General features: G+C 44.2%; 1 protein-coding gene across 2 annotated transcripts in view; it reads left to right on the top strand.

Annotated features, from left to right (window-relative positions):
* Positions 1 to 17,424, top strand: part of Nhlrc2 (NHL repeat containing 2) — a 45,164-nt gene extending 27,740 nt beyond the window's left edge. Inside the window, exons 6-11 of one of the 2 annotated variants that reach the window (XM_057779798.1) lie at positions 124 to 217; positions 5,451 to 5,682; positions 6,176 to 6,298; positions 7,312 to 7,518; positions 8,388 to 8,607; positions 11,207 to 17,424. In XM_057779798.1, coding sequence (XP_057635781.1) covers positions 124 to 217; positions 5,451 to 5,682; positions 6,176 to 6,298; positions 7,312 to 7,518; positions 8,388 to 8,607; positions 11,207 to 11,463 — 1,133 coding nt within the window. In that variant the 3' untranslated portion in view covers positions 11,464 to 17,424. Of the gene's footprint in view, positions 1 to 117; positions 218 to 5,450; positions 5,683 to 6,175; positions 6,299 to 7,311; positions 7,519 to 8,387; positions 8,608 to 11,206 lie in introns of both variants that reach the window. The other variant, XM_057779797.1, reaches the window with a different exon arrangement.
* The last annotated feature ends 10,092 nt before the right edge of the window (positions 17,425 to 27,516 follow it).

The following is a 27,516-nucleotide window of genomic DNA, read 5'->3' as shown; positions in this document are numbered from 1 at the left end:
GGAGCGTTTTCCAAAACAGCTGACTTAAAAATTAGTATCAGCCATTGAATTTCCATTTCTGAGAAGTGTCATACTAATCTGATAGATATATAATACATGCAACATACTTTTTTGAAGGTTCAGAGGTCCAAAGAAATAACATCCTGTGGATAGCCATGGCTGGGACTCATCAAATATGGGCACTCCTCCTGGACTCTGGCTCCCTGCCAAAAAGAAAGTAAGTGACTACTGTGCCTCTTCGGGGTCCTTCAGGTGCCCTTCCCCAGGTCATCATCCTCATAACACCTGCTGCTGTACTTGTCAGCATGTGCTGGCCACACACTGTAGGAAAGCTTGGAGAAGGGTTTCTTGCTCACTCATGTAGAGTCCCTGGGGAGCATTGGTCTCCAGGCTGAGGAAGCAGCTGCTGAGAGGGGGAGGCAGTGAGTCACTAACTGGCTTCCGAAGCTGCTGCTCAGAAATGACATACATCACTTGGACTTGTATTTCATCAGCCATGGTTAAGCTTTGTGGCTGCATCTAATTCCTAAGAGCCTAGGGGAGGCCTTTCTTCCAAGTGCCTAGAGAGAGAACTAGAAATGATTAGGTGGAGCTTTAATTCTTTGCCACAGAACAAGTGTCTGTGGTCACTCTTTCAGGTGGCTGAGTGCTGCATGGTTACCGCTCAGACATAGTCAGGCCTGAAACGGAATCCCAGCTGCTACCTTACTGTGTAAGCATAGGAGAGCCCCTTTAGCTCTCTGTCATTTTTTGTCACCGCATGTGCTTGGGTCACCTCATGGGATTGCTGCCACTGTTGGGCCTATGAGGATGGGAGGCAGTATCTCTCCACTGTCTCTTACTTCTCCCTCAGCCTCAGGCAGAGCTGGCCACTCTCCTCTGTGGCTTCACTCTGCCTTCTCTCTCACCTCTCTTCTCTTGGCTCACACTTACCTTTAACTTGTTCTTCTTACTAGACTACCTTGTAAAGAAAGCAGTCTTGCCCCATTATGGTTGTGTGTCTAGTACAGAACAGCTCAGTAAGAGCTTTAGAGTAAGAAAACAGGTGAAAGTCCTGGCGAGGTTTCTATTGGGATAAACATCATGCCCAGAAGCAGCTTGGGGAGGAGAGGGTTATTTCAGCTGACAGGTTAGTCCCTCCTGGAGGAGCCTGAGGAAGGAACATAACAGTGGCCATTAGGAAATGCTGCTTAGTGCCTTGCCCAGTTTTCTTTCTTATATACCCTAGTACCATGTGTCCTGGAGTGGCATCACCCACAGTGGGCCCTTTCATAGTAGTAATCAGTCAAGAAGATGACCCACAAGTTTGACCACATGGCAGTCTGATGGAAGAGTTTGCTCAGCTGAAGTTCCTCCTTCTCTGTAACATGAAGGAGCAGGCTTGTTGGGGTTTCTGTCCTGCCTTGTTCCCACAGCTCATAGCCCCAAAGAAAATCACACAGAGATCTCTATAAGTTATAAAACTGATTGGCCCATTAGCTCAGGCTTCTTATTAGCTCTTGTAGCTTATGTTAACCCATTATTCTAGTATATGTTAGCCATATGACTCGGTACCTTTTTCAGCGGGTAGATCACATCCTGCTTCTTCCATGGTCTGGACAGGATTGGGGAGGAATGGACTTCCTCCTTCCCAGCATTCTCCTGTTCTCCTTCACCCTGCCTCTACTTCCTGTCTGGTTGACCTGCCTATACTTCCTGCCTGGCCAACCAGCGTTTATTTAAAACATGATTGACAGAATACAGACAATTCTTCCACACTACTTCCCCCTCTTTTTTTTTTAAACAAAGGAAAATATCCATAGTTCATTTTTTGGGAATGTGGCTGTAGTATTCCAGGCTACTTCTGGCTGGTTGGGGGTGCTAATAAATCTTATGGGGACCTAAAGAAAATTTAAAGTTATGATCAAGTCCTGACTGGAATATCCTGTGAGGCTTGATCATTTCAGGCAGCATCTTGAATCTGTTCTGGATGTAGAACTCAGACATCTGGGCCATCTGTTCCTACAGGAGATTTCTCAGGTGGTCTTCTGTGATCAAACCTGATTTTTCTTTTTTTTTTTTATATTTATTTGTTTATTTTTTATGTATACAATATTATGTCTGCAGGCCAGAAGAGGGCACCAGACCTCATTATAGATGGTTGTGAGCCACCATGTGGTTGCTGGGATTTGAACTCAGGACCTTTGGAAGAACAGGCAATGCTCTTAACCGCTGAGCCCTCTCTCCAGCCCCTGAAACCTGATTTTTCTTAATTCAGAATGAATCCACAGTCTTTCATTTCCTGTGGAAACAAAGCAAACTCTCTTCTCCAAAGTAACATACCTTTTGACTTCAATTTTGAAGTCAAGGTATTTTCAAAATACCTATCTTGGATTAATTCAGCAGCATTTATAAGCAAATATCTTTTAGCAGCTGTTGTTCCTTCCTCAGCATTCAAAAAATTCAAACAGAGCATAATAACGTACAGTATCAAAATTCTCTGTGTGTTTTCCATCTTTATGCAGCTTTACTTTAACCTCTATTTCTTTTATTTTTACTTTTACTATTTGAGACAGGTTCTCTGTATATCTTTGGCTGTCCTGGAATTCCCTCTGTAGACCAGGCTGTCCTTGAACTCATAGAGATCCTCCTGTTTCTGCCTCCTAAGTGCTGGGATTTAAGGTGTGTACCACTACACCCAACTACACTTTTTCTTTTTTATTTTAAGGACTTTAACCTTTTTTTTTTCAAGCCTGCATATATTTTTTAACACACTGTAAACCATTTAGAGGTTTGTTTTTTTTTTAATCTCTCTCTTCAATTGATCCGTTGTCAGACAGCCTGCCTGAAAGAGTCAGAATTTGCCCTGGCAGGATGGCCCAGAAAGCTGGCGTTTTAAAACAGCACGGCCTTTATCCTGCTAACGGCTGAAAACCGAAAAGCATTTCATCAACACTATTTAAGTGTTCATGGCAGGACCTCTTAAAAGAGCTGCAAACTGTGAGAAATGACAGAAACGGCTACCTAAACAGTCACCCAAGGTTCCTCTACAGTGTTGGAACATCTATCCATCTTCAGCCTGCAGGCCTAGAGTTCTGTGAAGCAGAGTTTTGAAGGACTCTCCTGCCTGTTCTTGGCAAGGTTCTGTAGTCACTCCCTTTTGCGTCCTGCTTGTGTCTGCAATAGAGGGAAGGGTACTTTCTTGCCCAGTAGGTTTCTTTTGCCACAAACAAACTCCATGAAGAGTTTCTTCCATGCCCATCATTTTCTCCGAAGTAGATTCGTGCTGCCAGGAGCAGACATGTCTCATTGTCATAAAAGAAGGAACCTATGTTATTGAAACATCTTAAATGACATATTCTGTAGACCTCTGAAGTATTTGAAGATCTATTTAAAATATCTCTGTTTAACCTTGAAAACATAATTAATATAGATACAAGGGGTATTTTTGTTTTTTGTTATTGTTGTTGTTGTTTGATCAGGACAGGGTTTCTCTGTATAGTCCTGGCTGTGTATAGTCCTGGCTGTCCTGAAACTCGCTCTGTAAACTAGGCTAGTCTCAAGCTCAGAGAAATCCATCTCCCTCTGACTCCCAAGTGCTGGGATTAAAGGCTCCACCACTGGGCTCATCACCATTATCTTTATTAGTAGAAAGGGATAGCTGTTTAGCAATCAAGATCTCAGATGTCTAGGGGTGGGTGTAGAACACAGTTGTGGAATGTTTTATGACAGTCATGCATCTAGAACAGTGATTCTCTACTTGTGGGTCATGACCCCTTTGGGTCCAATAACCTTTTCACGGGGTTCGTCTAAGACCATTGGAAAACACAGATATTTACCACAATTCATAACAATAACAAAATAGAGTTATGAACTAACACTGAAAGTAATTTTATGGTTGGGGGTTACCACAACATGAGGAACTATATTAAAGGGAAGATGCATGAAGACTATTGAGAACTACTGATCTAAAACATCTGTTAAATATATTTCTGCTAGGTACCGTATCAGGCAATAGAGACGAAATGATATGTTCTCTGTTAAAGCTGAAATGAAGACATGCCCAGCCTCAGAAGAATTAGATCAGTGAACAGTGAAAACTGGAGAAATCCTTTGTCGTTAGAACCTCTGCAGCAGGTTCTGAAGTACCCTGGAGGGCTGCCGCAGTGGAGGTCTTCTGAGCCACTGCTCATGCTGTGATGTCAGGACAAAGGTTGTCACACCTGGAGTCCTTTAAGAGATTGGAGCATTCCAGAAGCTGATGTAGAAAGTTCTAGTCTGGGAAATGACTTGGTTAGATCTGTATTCTTGAGAGACCCCTTCTAGTATTCAGAGTGGAACAAGGTGTGACTCAGGAGGCTATAGCTGTCTTCCAGGCCAGAGACAATAGTGACGTGAACACTGTGGTTGCCAGTGATACATGAGGTGTGACTATACCAGCACCCACAAGTGACAGCAACAGAATATGCTGTCAGGGCTGCCTGTGTCTTCCCGTAAGAAGGGGTGTCACTATAATAGGAAAATGGTTGTTCAAGTTACATTGACCTGCATCTTAATTTTGTTGGTGGATTACTACAAAGTTAGTATAGCACTACACAGATTGTGTCTAGTGCAGATTCGCAGGTAGTAGTGACCCCTAACGCTTTAGTGTCTCTATTCATCCACTTCATTATCATAGGTTTCCTGTATGTTGTGACTTCCTCCCTTGCAGTGTAGGTCTTGTACATATTTCTCTGGCCATGTTTCGTGCATTCTGTGCTCTTGCCTTCCATCACCTGCTTCTGCTTGCTTTAGCATTGAGCAGGTACCAGTTCAGAGTCTGGTCACGTTGGACTTCTGTATGACGTGCCATGTTTGGAGATGGAGAACACAGTCTCTTGCTTTGCACCTGAAGTCCACTTCCTCTTTCTCAGTACCATGTCTTCTTAATCCTTTTGGCATAAATTTAGAAATCAAAGTGTAAACTTTCTCTGCATTACAAAAGGAATCATCACAGTCTTTCTTTTCAACTTTTTGAGACATGATCTCAGCAGCTGTCGCTCTGCGCTGCTTTCAGTAGGCTGTCCCCAGTGTGGAGAGGAGAGGTCGTACGGTGATCGCTTAGTGCAGCACAGTCGTTATGTCGTTTCTGGAAATGGTCATGCTTGTAGAAGACACAGGCATTTTTAAAGAAAACTAAAGTCTCTTTATTAATAAATTCCCTTCTAGAACTGCTGTTCTATGAAACTAAGAAGTTAAAATGAGAATAAAATCATCTCATTATTTCATAATAACCTGATCGTTATTGTTGATCCAGGGATTTAGAGGGTGACTTCAGTAGTTAGTATACTGAAGAGAAGTGAGCACTGCACAGTGGCTCACCAAGAGCATGGCTGGACAGACACAGTAGTGGACAGGCAGTCATCACTGCTTCTGTGGGTCTATTACATTCCTTTAGTAACTTGTGGATCCCGCCTATGCTTGTCTTTCAGTGAGCTAGAGAAAGGAACCTGCCTGCGTGTTGCTGGGAGCGGCAATGAAGAGAACCGCAACAATGCATATCCTCACAAGGCAGGGTTTGCCCAACCTTCAGGTCTCGCTCTAGCCTCAGAAGATCCCTGGAGCTGCCTCTTTGTGGCGGATAGTGAGAGCAGTACAGTGAGAACCATCTCACTCAAAGATGGAGCCGTGAAGCACCTCGTAGGAGGAGAACGAGATCCCATGGTAAAGAAGTCACTATGTGCAGTTCCCTGGATTTTGAGTTATTCATAAAATCTAGGAGGTTCATTCCTGGCCTATCTGTGATAGAATGTAGTTAACCCAGAGACAGTGACTGTAAAGAAACTCAGGTGAGGCCTCGAAAAGGGACCCTGCCTGATTACACGTAATGCTGAGGCTCCCTTAGAGCATCTGATAAAGTAGCTGCTGTTGGACAGCAGAGAGACTGTGTTGGGTGTAGTGGTGGACTGGACAGAGCACTAGACTGCAGACTTGGCCTCTTCCTGAGCAGACGCTGGCCTCTGTGAGTGCCACAGCAATTAGCCCGCAGACCCTCGCTGCACTCTCCAGTCTGTGTCAACACGCCCAGCTCCCACGGAAACCAGAGCTTCCCCTTTAGCTTTACTAACACGACAACCTTAGGGTTCACTTTATCTAACAAAACACTGAAAGTTTTTAATAACTGCTGTTTCTTTCTCTTTAAAAAATACAATAAAAGAATTTATTTGCTTTTGGTGATATTGATGGAGTAGGCATCAATGTGAAGCTTCAGCATCCGCTCGGGGTTGCATGGGACGCGAAGAGGAATCTGCTCTATGTGGCAGACTCCTATAATCATAAGGTGAGTCTCAGCTGAAGACACAGGGTTTGCTTTTGACCCAGGTGCTACCTGCCAGGGCCACTCTACTGCAGAGAGCAGCTGTAGCCCTCGGAGCCTTGTGGTGTGTGAACTGAGGAAATGCTGGCTAATTCCTGTGCCTGTGACTTAAATGTATGAACTGTGACCCATCAAAGCTGCTCGGTAAGGAAGTCAGGAAACAAGGAGACGCGTTAGGGAAAGTGTGAGCACAGCTGTTGGAGTTGCGTTTTGTTGCCACGGTAAAACTGACCAAAGGCAGTGTAAGAGGGAGATTCATCTGGCTCACACCCAGGTTAAGGCCATCCCAGAGGGAAGTCAGGGCAGGAAGTGAAGGCAGGCCTGCTTGCTACTTGCTCACAGACCCAGGCTCACCTGACCAGGGATTGGCCCTACCCATAGTGGGGTGAGCCTTCCCACATTAATAAACACAGAGTTTCCTCACAGACATGCCCACTGGCTTTCCTTGATTGAAGCTCCCTTTTCTGTTGACTCTAGGGTGTGTCAGGTTGACAGTTATGCTCACGGGGGCACTAGCAGCTGAAGAGTTTTGAATTGTAGCATGGTGACAGTGACCATGAGCAGTTAAACCCATCCTGAGCACCTTTTCCTCTTCCATCTGGTTGTCTCTGCTCTTCCTGCAGAGTTCTATGTGGCAGGACTTCAGTTTAACAGAAGCAGCAATCCTCAGACAGTGATCTCAGGGAATCGGGTTAGCTGTGCTCTCTAAGAGGCAGAAAAGGCTGTTTTTAATTCCAGAGGGGAAATCCTGAAATTAATAAGAAACTATGATATAACTAAGATTTTATAAAGGTTTTACTAGGGATGAAATAGCTCCCTTTTGATGATGTAATTCAGATGTTGGGGAAAATAGGAAATATCTACTGTTTGAAGATGCATTTATCGAGAATGCTAATAACAGCCAGGAGTCCTGACTTACCTGGCACTGCTGTAAACAGGGCTGACTGCAAGGGAAGTGTTTGTTCATTTTTCTTTAGATTAAAGTTGTGGATCCAAAAACAAAAGTCTGCTCAACGCTAGCAGGGACCGGAGATGCAAATGATGCAGCTTCCAGTTTTGCAGAGTCAGCTTTTAATGAGCCTGGAGGCTTGTGTGTCGGTGAGAGTGGTCGCCTGTTATATGTAGCGGACACTAATAATCACCAAATCAAAGTGATGGATCTGGAAGCAGAAACAGTCTCTGTGGTGAGTTATCTTAAGGCGTAGCGCTGCCGTGGTCATCTCTGATGTGCACTGGGCACGTGGAGCGCGGGAGCCGGAAGTGGATGCCCCTGTTGTGTTCAGGGACCAGGGACAAGCAGACCAGGGACTTGCTTTGAAGGTCTCCTGTTAGTCTTAAAATAGTAGTTTCCATCTGCTGTGAGTGGATGAGGAAAGTGCTGGATTTTGAAGAGAAATGGGTCTGTTTTTAAATGCATAGAAGTCATGACACACTGTATTTGTGTGCCATGTGGCCTTGGTTTTTTTGTTGTTGTTTTGTTTTATTTTTTTCAGTGATCCTTAGATTATTGTTGTCTGTCTGTTTCCTGTGGTGAATCCATTACCAAGTCATCTTCTGGGGGAACCTCTAGAAGTCACAGCCCCCAGCCTCTGAAAATGAGATAGACTGGGGCAGATGTGACCAAGTTCAAATTTGTCTTCAAAAAAGCAGTGTTTCCCACCGCTTTATTAATGTATCCTATTTACCTGGATGGAAGGGGGCTTTTTATTTTTATGAGGTACTTTGTTTTAAAATAAATGCTACAGAATGGCAGCAAAAATATCATCTTTGGATCCCTCCTGGTAGTGAAGGTTAGGAGCATGTATCATCCTCACGGTCCTTAGATTTGTACAGTGTTGCTTTAGTTTCCTGCCGTGTGTAAGCACGGGGCAGCGGTCGGATTCTGCGGTCTCAGGGGTGATCTGACTGCTGAGGTGAACTGTTGCCCTGTGCTCTGGGGGGCACTGATGTCGTTGATAGAGAATGTCGTGTTTCTGCCCCATCTGAGGTCAGGCTCTCTCGCTTTGGTCCTAAGAGTGCTTCTGCTTCAATAACCCATCCTCTGGTCTTCTAGCTTCCCATCTTCAAGCCTGACAGTGCCGTGGTGGATGGCCCCTTCCCCAGAGAGAAACAGAAGACAGTACCCAAAGTGCCCAAGTCTGCCCCAAACATCCAACTCGCCCCTGTGACTGTGTGTCCTGGCCAGACTCTGCAGCTGAAGCTCAAGCTGGACCTTCCCCCAGGAACAAAGCTGACAGAAGGTGTGCCCAGCTGCTGGTTCCTGACTGCTGAAGGTAGGGCTGGCTCCGCAGACACAGAATAAAGCCCCGAGGCTGAGCCGATAGCTTTGTCGTATATTTTACTGTGTGTTTGGGCAAGATTTAAGGGAAATTATGTGAAAACTGTGACTCTAGCTGTAACACCACTTTGATTTTTTTCTCTTGGCCTTTGCTGTCCCCTCTTCCTTTTCATTAAGAAGATGTGGCCCACGAGAGCCCTCTCATCTCTGAACAACACGGGCTCTGGGAATTAGACCTGCCTGCATGCCTACCTTAGTCTCCCTCTTCCTGCCATCCCCTTAAACAGCATTCAGGAGGCTGGGGTAGGAGGACTGCCAGTTTGAGGCTAGCCGGAGCCACATAGTGATTTCCAGGCCATCTGCCCACAGAGAGAGAGCCAGTCAGAAAACCAAAGTTAAATAAATAAGAATTGAAAGTCTGATGAGAAGACATGAAGTGGAGCTTCCTTGTTTAGGATCCTTCTCGGCCTGTGTGTGTCTTGTCTCGTGTGGAGTCGGTGTTCTGTGTGCTGTTGTCAGTGCTGTCGGACATAGCACCATTCTGACAGCGGACAGCAGTCTGCAGAGAAGCCCTGGGCTCGTCTCAGATGCGCTTCCTCTGCACTCATCTCCCACGCTCTTTGGCACATTCTCTCTCACTCTCCCATTTCCTGAGCTCCTTCTCCCACACCCTCTCACACAGTTCTTCTGTGTCCCCCAATCCTGGCCTTGAGCCTGCTCACCTCCATACGTTCTCAGGCAGAAGCTGCAGCAGTCAGTGTGATGTCCAGGCCAAGGGGATCTGCAGGTGGCCTGCTGGTTACAGTCTGGACTGGCCCCAAGGTGGCTCCCCGAGCCTGTGGGAACCGCCTCCTCTGATCCCCACAAGGAAGAAGGCCGTAAATGTGGCCTAGCTTTGGGGGCAAACTACAAACCCTGGGCACAGCACATCCCCTCTCTGGGCTCCAGGAAGTCTAGGAAGGGTATAGCTATTCTGCCTGTGTCTATACATAGCAAAGCACCCCAGCAATTGGGGAATCACAGATCACATATTTAATTTCTCTGTGTAATTAGAGACCAGTATTTTTTTAAAGTAAAATATTGATAATTAACCTTTTTTGTTTTGTCTTTGTTTTTTGTTTGGTTTGTTTATGTTTTTGTTTTGTTTTGGCTTTTCAAGAGGAGTTTCTCTGTATAGCCCTAGCCATCCTGGAACTCGCTCTGTAGACCAGGACAACCTCAGATTCGCCTGCCTCTGCCTCCCAGTGCTGGGATTAAAGCCATGTGCCACCACGACCTGACAACAATTAGCCTTTTTAATGCTGCATTCTTAAACTTTTAAATAGTTGAATTCTGAATCATTGTCATATACAATGAAGATGGCATTAAACTGGAGGGGTCAAATACTTAAATGTTTTATTACTTGTCTGCAATATTGTCTCTGTTTTCACTATATAGAGCAAATAAGCTTTTAGGCAAGAATCCTAGTAATTCAAAGATTCCGAAAGCATTATAGAGCCATGTCTTCACATAGGGATAGAAGATAGTTTCTCTTGGGGCTGGTTTTTTTTTTTTTTTTTTTTTTTTTTTTTTTTTTTTTTTTTTTTTGAGGCGGGGTTTCTCTGTAGCTTTGGAGCCTGTCCTGGAACTCCCTTTGTAGACCAGGCTGGCCTCGAACTCACAGAGATCCGCCTCCCCCCCCCCCCCCCCCCCCCCCCCGAGTGCTGGGATTAAAGGCGTGCGCCGCCACCACCACCACCCGGCTTGGGGCTGGTTCTTGAGAAATAGTTAAAGTGGCTAGAATATGTGAATGTTTGTTTATTTATTTATTTATTTATTTATTTTGGTTTTTCAAGACAGGGTTTTTCTGTGGCTTTGGAGCCTGTCCTGGAACTAGCTCTGTAGACCAGGCTGGTCTCGAACTCACAGAGATCCGCCTGCCTCTGCCTCCCGAGTGCTGGGATTAAAGGCGTGCGCCACCACCGCCCGGCTCTATGTGAATGTTTTAAAGAACTACATGCATCTTACGTCTTTATAAGTCACAAATGTGATATATATGAAAAATACACAAAGAAATAGTTGATGTCTTAATTTCTGGATTTTAATGTTAAAATAGTTTTTTACTGTCTTGTCTGGATTTAGAAGTCACTGCAGAGTTGTGTGATTTGTACTCTCAGAAGTACATTCTGTAGTTTTTAGACTGTCCCTGGAGGTTTTCCCTTTGGGTGAAAATGATCAGCTGTCTCACTGTCCCTGTGCTTGGTATTCAATGATAGATGTACTCTGAGCAGGGTGTGAGTACATGCACATGTTTTTGTGTGCAGGTAGTTAACTGCCACATGTCTTTCTGACATCTCTGCACCTAAAGTGTTGAGGAAGGGCCTGCCCCTAAGCCCGAGCTCACTGTTCTGAGTAGTCTGACTGGCCAGCCAGCTTGTTCCAGGGATGCCTTGTTCCTACCCCTATCCTTTGGGATTGCAGGTAGGTGTCACCTACACCCAGCATTTAGGTGACTTTTGAGGTCTGACCACTGGTTCTCACATGGGTGAGGCCCAGGTCTGTACTGACCTCTTGTATCTTCTGTAGTCTATATGATACTCTCTCCTGTTTTCTAGGCAATGAGTGGCTTCTTCAGGAGCAGGCCCCGTCTGGAGACATAGAGAGTATTTCCAGTCAACCCACAATTGCCCTGCGGATTCCTACCGATTGCTTGTCACTTGAAGCTGTGATATCCATCAGCGTGTTTCTCTACTACTGCAGTGCAGACAGCAGTGCTTGTATGATGAAGGGGATCTTGTTCAGGCAGCCTTTGCAGATAACTGATACCCAGCCAGGCTGTGGAGCTCCTGTAGAACTCACACATGTATTCTAGGAATCAGCCCCCATCCATCCTCCACCTGCCGTTTAGGGAAAAAAGCATTAAAAGTCCATTGCTTAGTTGTAACAACCGACCGATCCCAAAATAAAGTCTCTCTCCATATTAACATTTTAATTCTAAACAAATGGCTTCATTTTAGCTGTGGACTAGCCAAGTCATTGGGCATCATTTAAACCACTGTAGGGTTAGCTTTGCTGCGTTGGCACGAGGCTGCAGTCCATGCTATAGTAGAGAATACTGTGTTGTGCAGTTACTTCTAATAGCACTGGGTGTTTTAAATAACCTCTTTGCCTTCATCGGTGGCGGTCATAGTCACGGGACAGACCTAAGCCGTGCGCCTTTATTGAGTCACCTCCACTTAGTGACTCTGGTCTGTCTGAAGCCAGAACAAAAGCTGTGCTCAGTAGACCCCAGAGAGTACAAGAGGGCTACTTACTATTTCTTCTGTGTTTTCTCATCTGAGGTATTTTTAAAAGAGAGTTTTAATCTATTTTTATTATAAATTATTTGTTTTAACATGCCATTATTAATGCCTTATAACTTTATACAGAAAAAAGAAAGAATTCCTGAGAGCATGCAGACCTCTTCTTAACTATTTTTTTAATGAATATATGCCTAGCAGACAATGCCTAGATCCCCAGAGACGTGCTGACCCTTGAGGTGGGTCAGGCCATATTCCTTCGCATGATAGCTTATTGTGATGGTGTAACTTGATATAAGTATTATATTGTTTGGGGAATTTACATTTCAGTTTTAAGAGTTAAATACAGAATTATTGGGTTTGGGATTTTTGTTACTATTTTGGTTCCCATATTTAGAATTTAAATTATAATCATTAATTGTGATATTTTGAAAAAAATCACATGTAAACCTTTAAATTGATGTGATCAGTGTAAAGTATTTCAGTGCAGCTGATGGGTATAATTATCCTTTCATGCTTTGATTTAAAGTGTTAGTGCTGAAGCAGTGGTTTGCTCACACTGCTTCGGTATTTGAGTTCTTTAGCCTCCTAGGAAACATGACTGAGATAGAATACGGGGAGTGGTTCTCATTGTTGCTGTAATTATCATAGAATAGCATCATAATGGTTTAAAAGCCCATTTGTTTTTTAAAACTGACTTGGCATATATTTTATTTATTCATATTATAAGATTTTAGAAGCATCTATAAATTCAATAAGTATCTGTAGACAGTCTGGCATAGCATGCCCTCCTTTTTCCCCAAAAGAACTAGATATGATTATTTAAGTATCATTCTACACATATATAGGTTGATTTTTGAAGTAGTTTTCACGGCTAAAATTTGCTTGTTTTATTAGTGAGTTAGCTAAAAGTTCTCTGGAGTAAGAACATATAGATCAGGACTTTAATTAGAATCCGCAGAAGCTGCTTTTTGAGAGAAATGCAAATGGAAAGGGCAGAGATCTTGGTCAGAGCTGCACACGATTGCCCGGGAGACCTTTGCAGCAGAGCGGCCACAGCAAAGGGTCTATAACTACGTCTGTAGCCCATGGGCTGAGGACTGCACCCTCCTGTATTTCAGCCTCCTCGTTGGGTTTGTTGTGTTTCTCTTTTCCAGTTGGGCAGGATGAGAATAGTTTGGCCCAACCGTTCCTGATTGAGGACATAAACAGCATCACTCTCTAGAACAGAGTATATACGGTTTTAACTAATGTAGAAATAAGGGTTACACAGTTTTCACTCTAAAAATACAAGTGTGTATTCTGTAGTTTCTGTACCTTAAAAATTCCCCAAATCCTCTTTAGACTTCCCTGGTTTTCTTTTGTCTGGGCAGAATGTTAGTTTAGTGCTCAGTGGTTCCCTGGTCTTCCGAATACACAGTTTGACTCCACATCCTCACCCTGCCTCTCTACGCTCCTGGTGACGCTACAGTGTTACCAGTAGTAGGTTAGTGTAGGTGTAGAAAACTCACACTGAACAGTGTGCATAGCTTCCTAGACTCATGGGTGACATAGATGTCACATAAGGAAACACTGGAAAGTTTAAAAACTTCAGGACCTGCAGCAGCCTTCTGTTTTCTCTGTGAGCTGTTTGTCTTACAGCCTGTCTGCTCTGGGGCTCCTACTGCTGAGATAAGGATGTTGGCCTACTTTTTGCAAGGTTGGGAATTTGGGGAGCATAATAAGAATGTGTGACTACAATTTTGCCACAGATTCAGAACTGACTGCTCGTTCTTGTCTATCAGCTGAAGAGACTTGAGCTTACCTGCTGCCGTCGGCAGGACAGCATTGTAACTCAGCGGGAGAATGTTTCTTTGCCATGTGTAGAGACCCTGGGTTCAATTGTCAGACAGAGAAAAACATCATGGAGAGTGAAGTTTTGTAGTGTACAATAACAAAAATATTTGCAGGAAGATTGCATCATTAATGCTCATAAATGAGCACTCTTGGTGTTTATTTTCATTCTGCTTCTCTATCTTTCAATGATCAGCACTTTAGAAAGATCTAATATCTTTAAAGATAAATCTGAATAGAAGGCACTAATGTAATAGCTTTTCTAAAGCCACTTCCATTACCAAAGATGGGATCTAGTTTAGAGGTTTTTCATTTACCAGTTCCCTTTAAAGTGAGTTGGTGAGGAAGGAGTAGCCGTGGTGTTTTTGTGGTGTGGCACAGTGTGGTGGCAAGAGCGTGGACTCTGTGGCAGAGTCTAACCCTGGAAAGCAGGGCTGCCTGGGCTCACTGCCAGGATTCAGTGAAATGTTCACACGGCATTTAGCACGGAGTAATTTATGAACTGCTACTTATCAGTTTTGTTACTAATAATGACAATAATTTATGGCCGCAGACACATGCTTGACATTTTTTTCACAACTCCAGTTTCTAAAGCAAAATATTTCTTTCCTGTCTGACATGTTAGTATACCCGGTAGAATCTGGGCTCAAGAAGAAAAAGAGCACTTAATGGTGGGTGTGTTACTGTTTCACCACCTTGTGCTCTTAAAGAAGGACCCCCATAGTGAAGGGTTTAAAAAGATCTTCTGGGACTTTAACCAGTGAATCCATTCCATAGAGAATGCAGACATAGCTGGAAACCTCACCACACTCTTAGAGTTTGTACAAGCATCCTGAGATTGTAACGGAATGTTCCGGGAGGGTGCTGTCTCTCCCTGGGATGCTCTTCTCCGGATCTTCAAAGTCTTTCACGTTTATTTCCTGGGGTGGGCTTCAGTACAACATACAGACTAGATACGTGTGAGCCATGTAGAGACGGGTGCTGCTTTGGCATGGTGGTAGCCTGTCCGCAGGATAGAAAGCTCCTAGGATACGGTCCAGGGCCTAGAACAGGGCCTAGTACGTGGGCGTGGGTGGGTGTGATGAGTGTCCTTGGTGGCTGTGACTAGTGAGCAGCAGGACTGACTGGGGCTCTCGCAGATGGGGAGCGGAGGAGTAATTCTGCGCCCACCGCCTCAGGCTTTCAAGACGGGGCAGGGGAGTCACAGTCATTGAGTTCTTGCCATCTGCTGGTGCTTCCCCGAGTGCTTCGTGTTGACTGTGTGTCCTCAGCACAGCCTCGCAGTGGAGGACGGGTAAACCCCAGAGCAGACGCTGAGGAAGTGGCAGAGCCTGGACAGTTGTCTGCCCGCTGCCTGCGTGTTGTCTCTTAGACATGCATGGTTCACATATTTTGTGCCTTTATGTAGTAACTTATCAATCTAGAGAATTCCAGGAGCCCTAGGAGTGATTGTTTTTGAAATTCAAATAATGCCATTTAAATTATGTAGCTTTTCATAGATTCTTAACCGCCAGGACCTTGGAATAGTATATATAATTGTTATTTCCCAGAGGATTTTCTGTGCCCCTGATTCCAGCCATTATCCTCAGTTCTCAGCAGGTGTGTGTACAGAAATAGCAGTCAGGACTGTCCGAGTGGCCTCGTCCCAAAGAACAGGGCTGGCGCGGTCCTGAGAAGTGAGGTGTAGAAGTGTGAAGTCCTCTGCCTTCCTCCATCCTTAATGGTCCTGTGTGGGCGGACGTCCTGGTGATTCAGAAGTTGTTCCTGACGTCAGCTTAGCACTGCGAGCCAGTGCTGGTTCCTGACGGGCATCCCAGGGTGGAATTAAGTGACAGGGTAGTGAGGTAGGCTGTGTGCAGTGAGCATGCTCTGCCTGTGTCATGAGGGTTATTCCTGGTGTCCATGCCTGACCGTCCTGGTCACTTACCTTAAGGTAGACCACAGTGCCAATCACCAGTTGCTTTTTCCACCTGTGTCCCATAGCCTGAATGAAGAATTGGCACTTACCAAGTCACTGGTGTCACCCTGACCTTAATGAAGTGTGCTTTGCTCCCATTTCTGTGCAGTAGGGTGATAGAAAGAATGGTCGTAAAAGTTACAGGCTTTGGGAATTGAGCCACACGACATTCTATGGCTAATAAACCTCGGCTCCTGCATGTGCTGACTTGTGGTAGAGACCACGCTCAGCTCTCAGATGGCTGTAAGAGCGAGCACATGGGCTGGGAGACGAATAGGGCGCGCTCTCCTGCAGGTTCTCCTGGTGCAGCTTTGGTTTAATCATTGTCAGAGGTGAGAGGTGAAAAACTCAAACCCTAGACACTTGTGGAATGCGTGCCTGGGTGTAGTTACTCATTCTTGGTGTGTGCCCCCCCCCCCCCCGCACGTCACTCCCGTGTGCCTGTGGTGGACACTGCTGTTGACAGCCTTCTCACCCAAAGGAAAGGGCTGCCAGCATTTTCAAGAGCCACTTCCCCGTGTGTACATCAGCTTTAGGTTAGAAGTGAACGCTAAGCCAGCAGCCCTGTGCCACAGGGGTTCTGTCTGCCCTGCCTAAGAAATGGACTTGGGCAAAACTGCTTTTATATCATCTGAAGCTGTTAAGTGTAGACAAGCCGTTGGTACTCTTGGGATGCTTAGTTACAGCTTTCCACTTGAAAGGAGGGTCAAGATCCTCTGATATGTGGGCAGTTCAAAGGGAATTGTTTTCTTTCATGAGAAAATAAGTTGAGATAAATAAAACCTAAGGGGGGGGGAAACACAAGTCCCTAACATAGCCACTAAATCATCCGTTCTTTTGAAAATTAGTTATCTTTCTTTTTAGTTCCACCAGGAACATGAGGTGGTTTTTGTTTGCATAGAGTTGGAATGTCTTGTTGATGCATGCCTGTGATGTCATCATTGCCGTTTACCTGCAGAAACCTAAGCCAGCACCCCTCTTGAAGTCCTTGACTTCTCCCTCAGAAGTAGCTGGAGTTTCTGGAGCCTTTGAGGAGCCAGCGTTCCACAAAGCTGTGAATGGGGAAATGTTGTGATGGTTATTTTTCTAGAATCTCTAGTAATGTCTTATTTTTCAAAGGCCGGTGTCCAGGACCCTGTGTGACTTGAGGTTTACCTGTTCGCTGTGAAGTAAAGCATCCTAATTGTACATGGGCGGATGGTTCAGTTTTCAGTCCCTCTGTAGGAGTGCGTGGAGAGCCAGGGCAGACACTGTTACTGTTAGTACTTCATGCTTGCTGTGTGATCAAGATGTCCATCTGTCCATCTGTCCTGTAGGAATGTTTCCTAGACATGTCACATTAGAGACTCCCCATCTTGGGTGGCTCCATTTTGAAATTTCATGTGTGAGACTAGAGGTGGTCTGCCGTGTGATTTCATGCCTTAACAGTGCAAGTTCAGATACTGGTATTCTAGACATGCTTTGGTCTAAAAGAATTTACCTGCTGTGCATTTTTTAAGTGTTTAATAGAGATTGATTAATATATTTTTATGCAACTGTATTTTACATTTATTTGTAGACCAAACTCTTGAGTGAATTTTTAAAGTATGTGGTTAGATGGAATGAAAGCTTGGTGGCCTTCATCAACTCAAAAGAAATGCGGTTCCTGGGGTCCTGGGAAGTGGGAGTATTCTACTGTACATGGAAACCTAAACCTCTTTTACAAAGCTTTGTACTTTTTTTTTCATGAAATAAATTAAATATTTTCTCTCTAAAGTTGTGTTTCTCCTTAATGTGCTGTGTGTTTTAAGTGTATCACTAATTATACTACTTAGAAACCTGTAAGCTGGGCTGGAGAAATGGCTTCGTGGATAAAGCTTGGAGTTTGGGTCTCCACCCTCACATAGCAGCTGAGCTGGTGTAGACAGCGGGGAAATCAGGAACTTCTCTCGAGTTCTTACTTCCATCAATTTATGATGGACTCAGATGGAAGGAAGCCCAAGGACAGTTGTGTTAGAGTTTGGGAGAGAAACCCCAGGGCAGATACTGGATCTCAGCAGCTTCCTGGAGGAGAAGGATGAAGAGGAGAAGGAAGAAGCCACTGCAGCTTGCATGGGAGGTGGAGACGTGGTAGACAAGTAGCCGCATGGAGGGAAGGAAATGTTGGGGAAAGGGAAGGCACACTTAGAAAGGAAAGAAAGCAGCAGCCATTTCTGGATAATTCAGAGGCTTTTGGAGCAGGCAGACTTTTGACCTTTTCGTAGCTGTGGCTCATGAGCTACTGCATTAGAGGCAGGGATTCTGGGAAGGGAAAAGTACAACATCTCCTTAAAGACCTAATTATTCTGTCCAACTCTAGCATGGCTTAACGAGCCGCCTTCCTGGGGGTGGTCCTTTAGTCAGAGTGGTCGGACCAGCCCAGCTGGAATGTTGTCTCTATCCAGGCTTAAGAGTCCATTCTCTTAACCAGGAATTGTTTCCTGCATGGTGCCCTGCCTATAATCCTAGAGGCAGAGATGGAGGATCCATTGGACAAGTGGCTAAAGTAGCCGAATTGGGCTGTGTTACTTCAAGGGACCATGCCTCAGTAAGTAAAGTGGGGAGCAGTTCAGGAAGTACCTGATGTGTTGGTGTTCTGTTGCTGTGAAGAGACACCATGACCACAGCCAGGTCTTATGAAGGAAAACGCATTGGGGCTGGCTCACAGTTTGAAAGATTTAGTCCGTTATTGTCATGGAGGAGAGCATGGCCGCATAAAAGCAGACATGGTGCTGGAGAAGTAGCCCAGGCAGCAGGAAGACACAGGCACTGAGCCTGACTTGGGCATCTGAAACCTCAAACCCCACCTCCTATGACACACTTCCTCCAGCAAGGCCACACCTCCTAACCCTTCTCAAGTAGTGCTGCTCCCTGATGACTAAGCATTCAAATACGTGAGTCTTTGGGGACCATTCTTATATAAATAAACCACCATATCCAACACTTCTCTACCCTCCAGACACAGGCACAGGTGGGTGTCTGCACAAACACGTGCAGAAAAACTCAAAAGCCTGTAAGATGTGATTTATTTGAACCCTTAGGTTATAAAGAAGATAATACTAAGTTAAAAAAAAAAACCTAAAAGCAAATATTTGAGGAGTTTTTATTATGTGTTTGAGTGTTGTGCCTATATGATGATGTATATGCTATGCCTACAAAAGACCAGCAGAGGGTTCCTGGTTCCCTGGAACTGTGGTTGCAGGCAAGAGTGAGCTGCCATATAGTTGCTATGAACCAAACCCACATCCTGGAGAAAAGCAACTGGTGCTCCTAACCACTGAGCAATGTCTCCATCCACTATAAGCAAATATTTAATAAAACAGTTATAGTGGCAGATTTTTATACAGCTGAACTGAAAAAGAGGGAGCTATCTAGTCACTACTTGATGCTGGGGAGGAGTTTGGGCTCTACCTAAACTGTGAATTTGTAAGGAATTAATGACTTCAAAAAAATTACCCAAAGGGCAGAAGATGAAGACTAGGATGGAGATGACATTACCGAAAATTACCGAGACACAAAAGCAATGATTGCGAAGATTGGTGCATGTGACCATATACACATTGTAAGTATCTGTGTAACACAGTGAGCAGAAATGAGAAGTCAAGTGTAGTGTTACTGTTCTGTTGCATTAGTAAAACACCATGACCCGGACAACTAGCAGAAGGAAGGGTTTATTTGGGATTATGGTTCTTTGGGGATAAGAGTCCATCCTGGCCAGGAGGCATAGCAGCCAGGGCAGAAAGCTGAGAACCAACACTCTAATTCACAAGCACAAGGCAGAAAAAGCAGACAGGAAGGGAGGCAAGACACACTTCCTCCAGCAAGCTTGTGCCTCTCAAATGTTCCACAACCTCCCCAAACTGCCAACAGCTTGGAGACCAAGTGCTCAAGTGTCTGAGCCTATCAGGGACATTCTCATGTAAGCCATAACATCAAAGAAAACTCAAAACAGGAGAGACAGAGAATTAATATTGTGAATTATTAAATTGTAAATGTACCAGTTTAGGAAATTATCAGGGGACATTAGCATGCGATTGTGAGGAATTTGCAGGAATGAAATGATGTTCCCTCGGCAGTTAAGATGTGCCGATTCTGTTGGCTACTTAGCGAGCCTGTTGATAACAAAATGGCTCTTTACCTTAACCAGACACAGGGACGCCCAGACTCAGCAGCCGCATTTGAACAGTGAGTGATCTGTTCCCACAGAAATCTGTGGGGAGTGTCAGGCCGCACATCCAGAGGTCCCACTAGTTACACCAGGACTGGCCACGTGCGTGAGGACCAGTGGGTCCTCAAGCTCTCCAACCCTGTCCTGTCAAAATTGATCACAAGATGTTGTCTCTTTCTGTTGCTGTGACCACCAGCAAAGCTGAATGCTTTTCTTTTAGAGATAGGGTCTACTATGGAACCCAGTGTTCTGTGTCAGCCAGAATGGTACAGTAATTCTCTCGTAGAAATTGATTCAGTAGAATGCTTGTGTACATACACAGACGTGTTAGCGCGTGAAAAAAATGGAAACAGCCTAGATGGCCATCAGCAGTGAAGTACTAAGTAAGCCACCGCTCGCCCATTGGGGGACTACGGCAGCCTTTAAAGTAACTGGACGTGTGCCTGTGTTCACATCATCCAAACAATACGCTTCAGAATGCAGAAAAGCCAGGCGCTGGTGGCACACGCCTTTAATCCCAGCTCTCGGGAGGCAGAGGCAGGCGGGTCTCTGTGAGTTCGAGGCCAGCCTGGTCTACAAGAGCTGGCTCCGGCCGGGCGGTGGTGGCGCACGCCTTTAATCCCAGCACTCGGGAGGCAGAGGCAGGCGGATCTCTGTGAGTTCGAGACCAGCCTGGTCTACAAGAGCTAGTTCCAGGACAGGCTCCAAAACCACAGAGAAACCCTGTCTCAAAAAAACAAACAAAAAAAAAAAAAAAGAGCTGGCTCCAGGATAAGCTTCAAAGCAACAGAGAAACCCTGTCTCGAAAAACAAAACAAAATCAGAATGCATAGAAATAGCATACTTTGTAAACCAATCATGCATGCACATATGCACATTCATAAACAGACCTGTATGCAGTTATGAAAGACTATAAAAATGATTGCTCAAGCTGGAAGTCAGTGGACATCAGAATTCCTCAGTGCTGGGAGACCAGGGCACAAGAACTGTAAGATCATGAGGCCAGCCTTGGGGAAATAGTGAAACCCTGCTTAAATAGCGCCCAGCTGCCAGGCAATCTGAAGTACAACGAACCTCTAGTCAGCGGGGACTGTGATTACTCTCTGACCTGTTATGAAAGCTTTCCTCTGCAGCGTTTCATGTGGGCTGGCCTCTTTCTTCTTCCGGCGCACCATTTTTGTTAGCTGTCATGGGGCAGTGTCACGAGGAAACAGGCAGTGTAGCTGCATGCATCACTATCTGTAAGCAAAATGAGTCATAGACCGAGTGGCCAGTCACTAGCAAAGTTTGAGAGAAGTGACGTTCCTGTTTGCTGTCTGTGGGACACATCTTACAGAAGTGTTGTTGTGCAGAGAACTGGCCTTAAATGGGTGTGTGCAGAAAATGGGAAGGGAGTCTCAACTTGACCACAGCCACCTCACTGAAGGACAGCCCTGAGCTGTTCTGTCCCCAGCAGCCAGCCAGCAGCCAGCTTCCTGTCCGAATGGCTGGATTTAGTACAGACTAGTGCTGCCCAGAATTATTTTATGATTAGACAAGAAACGTGATTAGGAACTGAGAAGGCTCAAAATACTGATCTTCTGACGGTGAATGTCATCTTCAGCCTGTTGTAGTTGGCCCAGGATTTACCCATCAGGTGGGAAGTGAAACCAGCCAACCTCAGGCTCTGAACCATAGACCACAGTGCTCTGGATACGTAATGGCAAACCTACTTAGTTTAATTCCCAAAGAGCAATTTGTTTTTTATGCCTTAAGACTTTGTAAGACAGTGTTTTTATTGTTTGTATGTGTGTGGTGTGCATGTGTGAGGTTGTGTGGGTGTGTAGGTGCATGTCCTCATGGCGTGTGGGGAGGTGCGTGTGCACATGAGTGGGGGGTTCCGTGTGCACATGTGGGAATATGTATGTAAGCCAGAGGTTGGTGTGTCTTCCTTAATCACACTCACCTTGGAAGCAGTTTCCCTGGGTAGCACTTGGCATTGGCCAGTACAGCTAACCAGCTTGCTCTGAGCAAGTCATCTCTGCCTCCCAGGTGCTGGGAATACAGGTCGTCCACTATACCCACTGGCATTCATGTGAGTGCTGGGCATCAGACTCCAGGCTTCAAGCTTACACAGTAAGCATTTACCCACTGAGCTATCTCCCAAGCCCAAGATGCCAGTTTTTAGAATGAAATATCCATTACAAACTAACTCTTAGAATTTTAATAGAACTCAGAATTATTTTAAGTATATTTTGTTAACAAAGTGAAGTCTTATTAATAGAGGTAATTTTGTATAATCCCAGCGCTAGCTGATTTAGTTTCTACCACATGTAATGTATGTGTATGTTTGTTATGTATTAGTCAGAAGCATCTCAAGGATTGAGGCATTCACTCTTCTTCCCTTCATTTTTTTATGAATAATACATAAAATATTGAAATATCTTTATGTACCAAAAGTTTTAAGCAGGGTAATTTAAAAGTTTGCTGAAATGAAATGTTGGGGGGGAAAGTATATAATTTCCAACATATAATAATGTTATCTAAATATCTGTGACCTCAATCTTTTAAAAAATTTTTTAATTGTTTTTATTGAGCTATATACTTTTCTCTGCTCCCCTCCCTTACTCTCCCCTCCCCTTCAACCTCTCCTATAGTCCCCATGCTCCCAATTTACTCAGGAGATCTTGTCTTTTTCTACTTCCCATGTACATTAGATCCATGTATGTCTCTCTTAGGGTCCTCTTTGTTGTCTAGGTTCTCTGGGATTGTGATTTGTGGGCTGGTTTTCTTTGCTTTATGTCTAAAAGCCACTTATGAGTGAGTACATGTGATAATTGCCTTTCTAGGTCTGGGTTACCTCACTCAATATAATGCTTTCTAGATCCATCCATTTGCCCGCAAATTTTAAGATATTGTTATTTTTTCCCCGCTCTATAGTTCTCCATTATGTAAATGTACCACATTTTCCTTATCCATCCTTCTGTCGAGGGGCATTTAGGTTGTTTCCAGGTTCTGGCTATAACAAACAATGCTGGTATGAATATAGTTGAGCATATGTCCCTGTGGCACGATTGAGCATCCTTTGGATATATACCCAAAAGTGGTATTACTGGGTCTTGAGGTAGGTTATTTCCTAATTTTCTGAGAAATTGCCATACTGACATCCAAAGGGCTGTACCAGCTTGCATTCCCACCAACAACCTCTCCAGCATAAGTTATCATCAGTGTTTTTGATCTTGGCCATTCTTACAGGTGTAAGATGGAATCTCAGAGTTGTTTTGATTTACACTTCTCTGATGTCTAAGAATATTGAGCATTTTCTTAAGTGTCTTTCAGCCATTTTAGATTCCTCCATTGAAAGCTCTCTGTTAATGTCTGTACCCATTTTTTTATTGTATTATTTGTTCTTTTGATGACCAATTTCTTGAGTTCTTTGTATATTTTGGAGATTAGCCCTCTGTCCGACGTGGAGTTGGTTAAGATCTTTTCCCATTCTGTAGGCTGCTGTTTTGTCTTTTTGACCATGTCCTTTGCTTTACAGAAGCTTCTCAGTTTCAGCAGGTCCCATTTATTAATTGTTTCTCTCAGTGTCTGTGCCACTGGGGTTATATTTAGGAAATGGTCTCCTGTGCCAATGCGTTCAAGTGTACTTCCCACTTTCTCTTCTATGAGGTTCAGTGTAGTTGGTTTTATGTTGAGGTCTTTGATCCATTTGAACTTGAGTTTTGTGCAAGGCGATAGTAATGGGTCTATTTTCATTCTTCTACATGTTGATATCCAGTTATGTCAGCACCATTTGTTAGATAGGCTTTCTTTTTTCCATTTTTTATTTTTTGCTTCTATGTCAAAAATCAGTTGTTCATAGGTGTGGATTAATATCTGGGTCTTCAATTTGGTTCCATTGGTCTTCCTGTCTGTTTTTATGCCAATATCAGGCTGTTTTCAGTACTGTAGCTCTGTAGTAGAGCTTGAAGTCAGGGATTATGATGCCTCCAGAAGTTCCTTTACTGTACAGGATTTTTTTTTTTTTTACTATCCTGGGTGTTTTGCCCTTCCATATGAAGTTGAATACCATTCTTTCAAGGTCTTTGAAGAATTTTTCTGGGATTTTGATGGGCATTGCGTTGAATCTGTAGATTGCTTTTGGTAAGATTGCCATTTTTACTATGTTCTGTCTACCCAAGAGCATGGGAGATCTTTCCACTATCTGGTGTCTTTTTCAATTTATTTCTTCAAAGATTTAAAGTTCTTGTCATACAAGTCTTCCACTTGTTTGGTTAGAGTTACTCCGAGATACTTTATGCTATTTGTGTCTATTGTGAAGGGTGATATTTATCAAATTTCTTTCTCAACCAATTTATCATCTATGTACAGGAGGCCTACTACTGATTTTGGGGGGTTAATCTTGTATTCTGCCACATTACTGAAGGTGTTTATGAGTTGTAGAAGTTCCTTGGTGGGATTTTTGGAGCCCCTTATGTAAACTATCATATCATCAGCAAATAGTGAGAATTTGACTTCTTCTTTTCCAGTTTGTATCCCCTTGATCTCCTTTTGGTGTCTTATTGCTCTAGCTAGGACCTCAAGTATTATATTGAATAGATATGGAGAGAGTGGACAACCTTGTCTTGTTCCTGATTTCAGTGGGATCACTTTGAGTTTCTCTCCATTTAGTTTGATATTGGTTGTTGGCTTGCTGTATATTGCCTTAATTATATTTAGGTATGTTCCTTGTATCCCTGCTCTCTCCAAGACCTTTATTTGACTTCGATCTTAACAATTTCCAGAAAGTATACTGTTCTCTATTACTTTTTTGTCTGTTTGTTTGTTTTATAACAAGGCACAAGGGTATGCCTAATCCTTTGTCATTGTTCTTCCGTTACTTACCTGGCCAGTGGTTAAGGGGAAGACTTACCCAGCGGGCTCCCAGACTAACAGACAACTGTATTTTCAGGCTCCTCCTGAATCTGCTTCTCCCTCTGTGAAACAGCAGCATCCAGGAACAAGCAAGGCCGGCTCATTTTCAGAGAAGAAAGATACCCTTACAATAAACAAAGGGGTTGCTTCATGGCCATTTTAAATCAGTTTAATAAAACTAAGATGGGAGAGAGGGCACGTCAAGAAGTGTCACCTTGCTTTTCGTCAGAGTCCTTAACGGGCTTTAGACGCTGCTCGGCAGTGATGTGCTCACCTAGGTTCAATCCCAGCACCACAGTCTGAGAACATCTATGACTCTTAAAGAGTGCTTCTGTCTCTATTGTGATGGACACACGAATTACATGTATGCTGTGTGATTATCTCTACATGTGTGTAACGGTATGTATGCAGGAATGCATAATTTGCATGTGTGTTGCAATTTCTGGTTTTCTCTTTGTGTTTGCAGTCAAATCCTATCGGTTAAAGGATGTCCCTTTGGTAAGTAGCTGCTGTCTAGTCAAACTTTGCCAATGACATTTTTCAAAGTATTTTAACATTAAGAGAAGCGAGCAAATAGCATTGCTATGTGGTGTGTCGGGGCTTCCTTCCCTTATTGAAAGGGTCACTGCACTGCCACAGATGAGGGTTCCGGAGGAAGACTGAGTTCTGAACCCCTGCCAACACGTGAGAAGCATCCATTTCCCCTAGTGTTTATGACCTGAATTTGAAAAGAATCACCCATTGAATGATTTCTCTGTGTGTAAATTGAAATTGTTCTATATTTAGCATTTCATCTGAAATGTCACCTCAACCAAATCCCTTTATTAGGATCCATGAGATAAGAAAAATAAATATTTAGAGTGTAGTTTATCTCCCATCCTGGAAATGGAAAGACAATGGCTTAGTCATGTTCAGGAAGCTGGCGCGACCTCGGAATCCCAAGTATTGCCAGGGGCCTGGTGCGGCTGGTTGCCACGTCCTCCTCTCTTTAAGCGGCACGGCCAGCCACATCAGCCCTGCTGAAAGTCAAGGAGAGAAAAGCAGCTGCTTCTGTTTGCTTCACCTCAAGGAAGAGCTGATAGCCACATGGCCAAGAATCTTTGGTTCTCTTGCTTCTCAGTATTACTAACTTCTCAGTATTACTAACTCTGGAATGTTTTCGCTGTAGGCTAGGGTTGGATGTGAGCAGACATTTCTGAAATTATTTGAGGAATTCTAATTAGCAAATGTCTCTATCAGATTCGTCTAGGATGGGTGTGAATATAGGAGCTAAGGTTCTGTTACTGTGAGGTTAGCCCTACAAAGACCAGGGTCTATCGTGCTTTTAAATGCTATTCTGGAAACTTCTGGGACGCAAAACCAACTGTTTAACAAGCATGCTAGAGACTATTTCTTGGCTTTGATCCATATACTTTACCCTGTATCAGACACATTCTGTATTCAATGAACATGTAGCTAGGTCTTTATGACCTTCATTGGCCACGTGTCTAAGACTGGCCATTTTAGCCCCTCTGATAGGATTGCCCACATGCCTGCCCTTGTGCCCGCTTTCTGGTCCTCCTCCCAGCCCTTCCCAATCTGTCCACAGCTACCTGAAGCTGGAAAGCCAGGAGTGAAGCAGAACCTTTTGTAGAGAAGATCAATGATGTTGGAAGTAAAGGTGTGCTTGCCTCCTGCATGCGGCCCACGGGCTCTGCGGTCCCTTTTTCTAGTGAATGGCCAACATCTGTTGAAGGTTATTTTTAGCCGGGCGGTAGTGATGCACATCTTTAATCCCAGCACTCGGGAGGCAGAGGCAGGCGGATCTCTGTAAGTTTGAGGCCAGCCTGGTCTACAAGAGCTAGTTCCAGGACAGGCTCCAAAGTTACAGAGAAACCCTGTCTCGAAAAACCAAAAAAAGAAAAATGAAATTAAATAACCATTTGAAGTCTATAGAAATGGTTCAAAGGTTCTAAGGAAATATAGCAAACAGAACATGAATTGATTTAAGAGAATCTAGATTTCAATCTCAGAGTGACTGTGACCTGTGACCCTATAGCCATGACCCACTGACCCGGGTGGATATATTGGACAGTCCACTCAATGTGTGGCCTTGAAGATGGGATTCCCCACTTCCAGTTCCAAGTAAAGAGGTCCAGGTCCCCGGCATTCTCATCCTGCACACAGCTGGAGATTAAAACGGAGCAAGAACAAATGCATTCCCACATGTACAACCGTACAGCCCCTTCCCCCAGGATCACGCTTCATGAGTTATAATCATCAGCTCACATGACCCTCACAATCAAGTCTGCAGTTTGGGGTACACGCTTGGTGCTGTGCATTTAGTGGGTTCGGTAAGCATGCTGTCTTCCATTATGGTTACACAGAATTTCAGTGTCCTGAATTCCTCTGTGCTACACCAGCCGCCCTCTGTCCCCACTAATGCCTGGAACCACTGATCTTGACACTGTGTCCATGGTTTTGTTTTCTGTCTTTTCCAGAATGCTAACCAGAATTACACAGTATAGAGCCTTTTTTCAATTGGCTTCCTGAACATAGTACCATGCATTCCATCCTCTCCCAAATCTTCTCATGGCTACGGTTCTTCCTGTTACCTGGATGCGCCTCAGTTTATCTATTCATTCACCTTTCCTGGTATGAAACTGTCCATTTGGGAACTGAACCCCATTTTTATAATGTGCTCTTTCTGAAGCAGATACCCACCCATTCTTTCCACCAGTGAGGGCTGGACAGAAGAGAGTGGCCACTTCT

This window comes from Chionomys nivalis, chromosome 8 (assembly GCF_950005125.1).
Source record: "Chionomys nivalis chromosome 8, mChiNiv1.1, whole genome shotgun sequence".
NCBI lineage: Eukaryota > Metazoa > Chordata > Mammalia > Rodentia > Cricetidae > Chionomys > Chionomys nivalis.
This window is presented reverse-complemented; position numbering and strand designations above follow the sequence as displayed.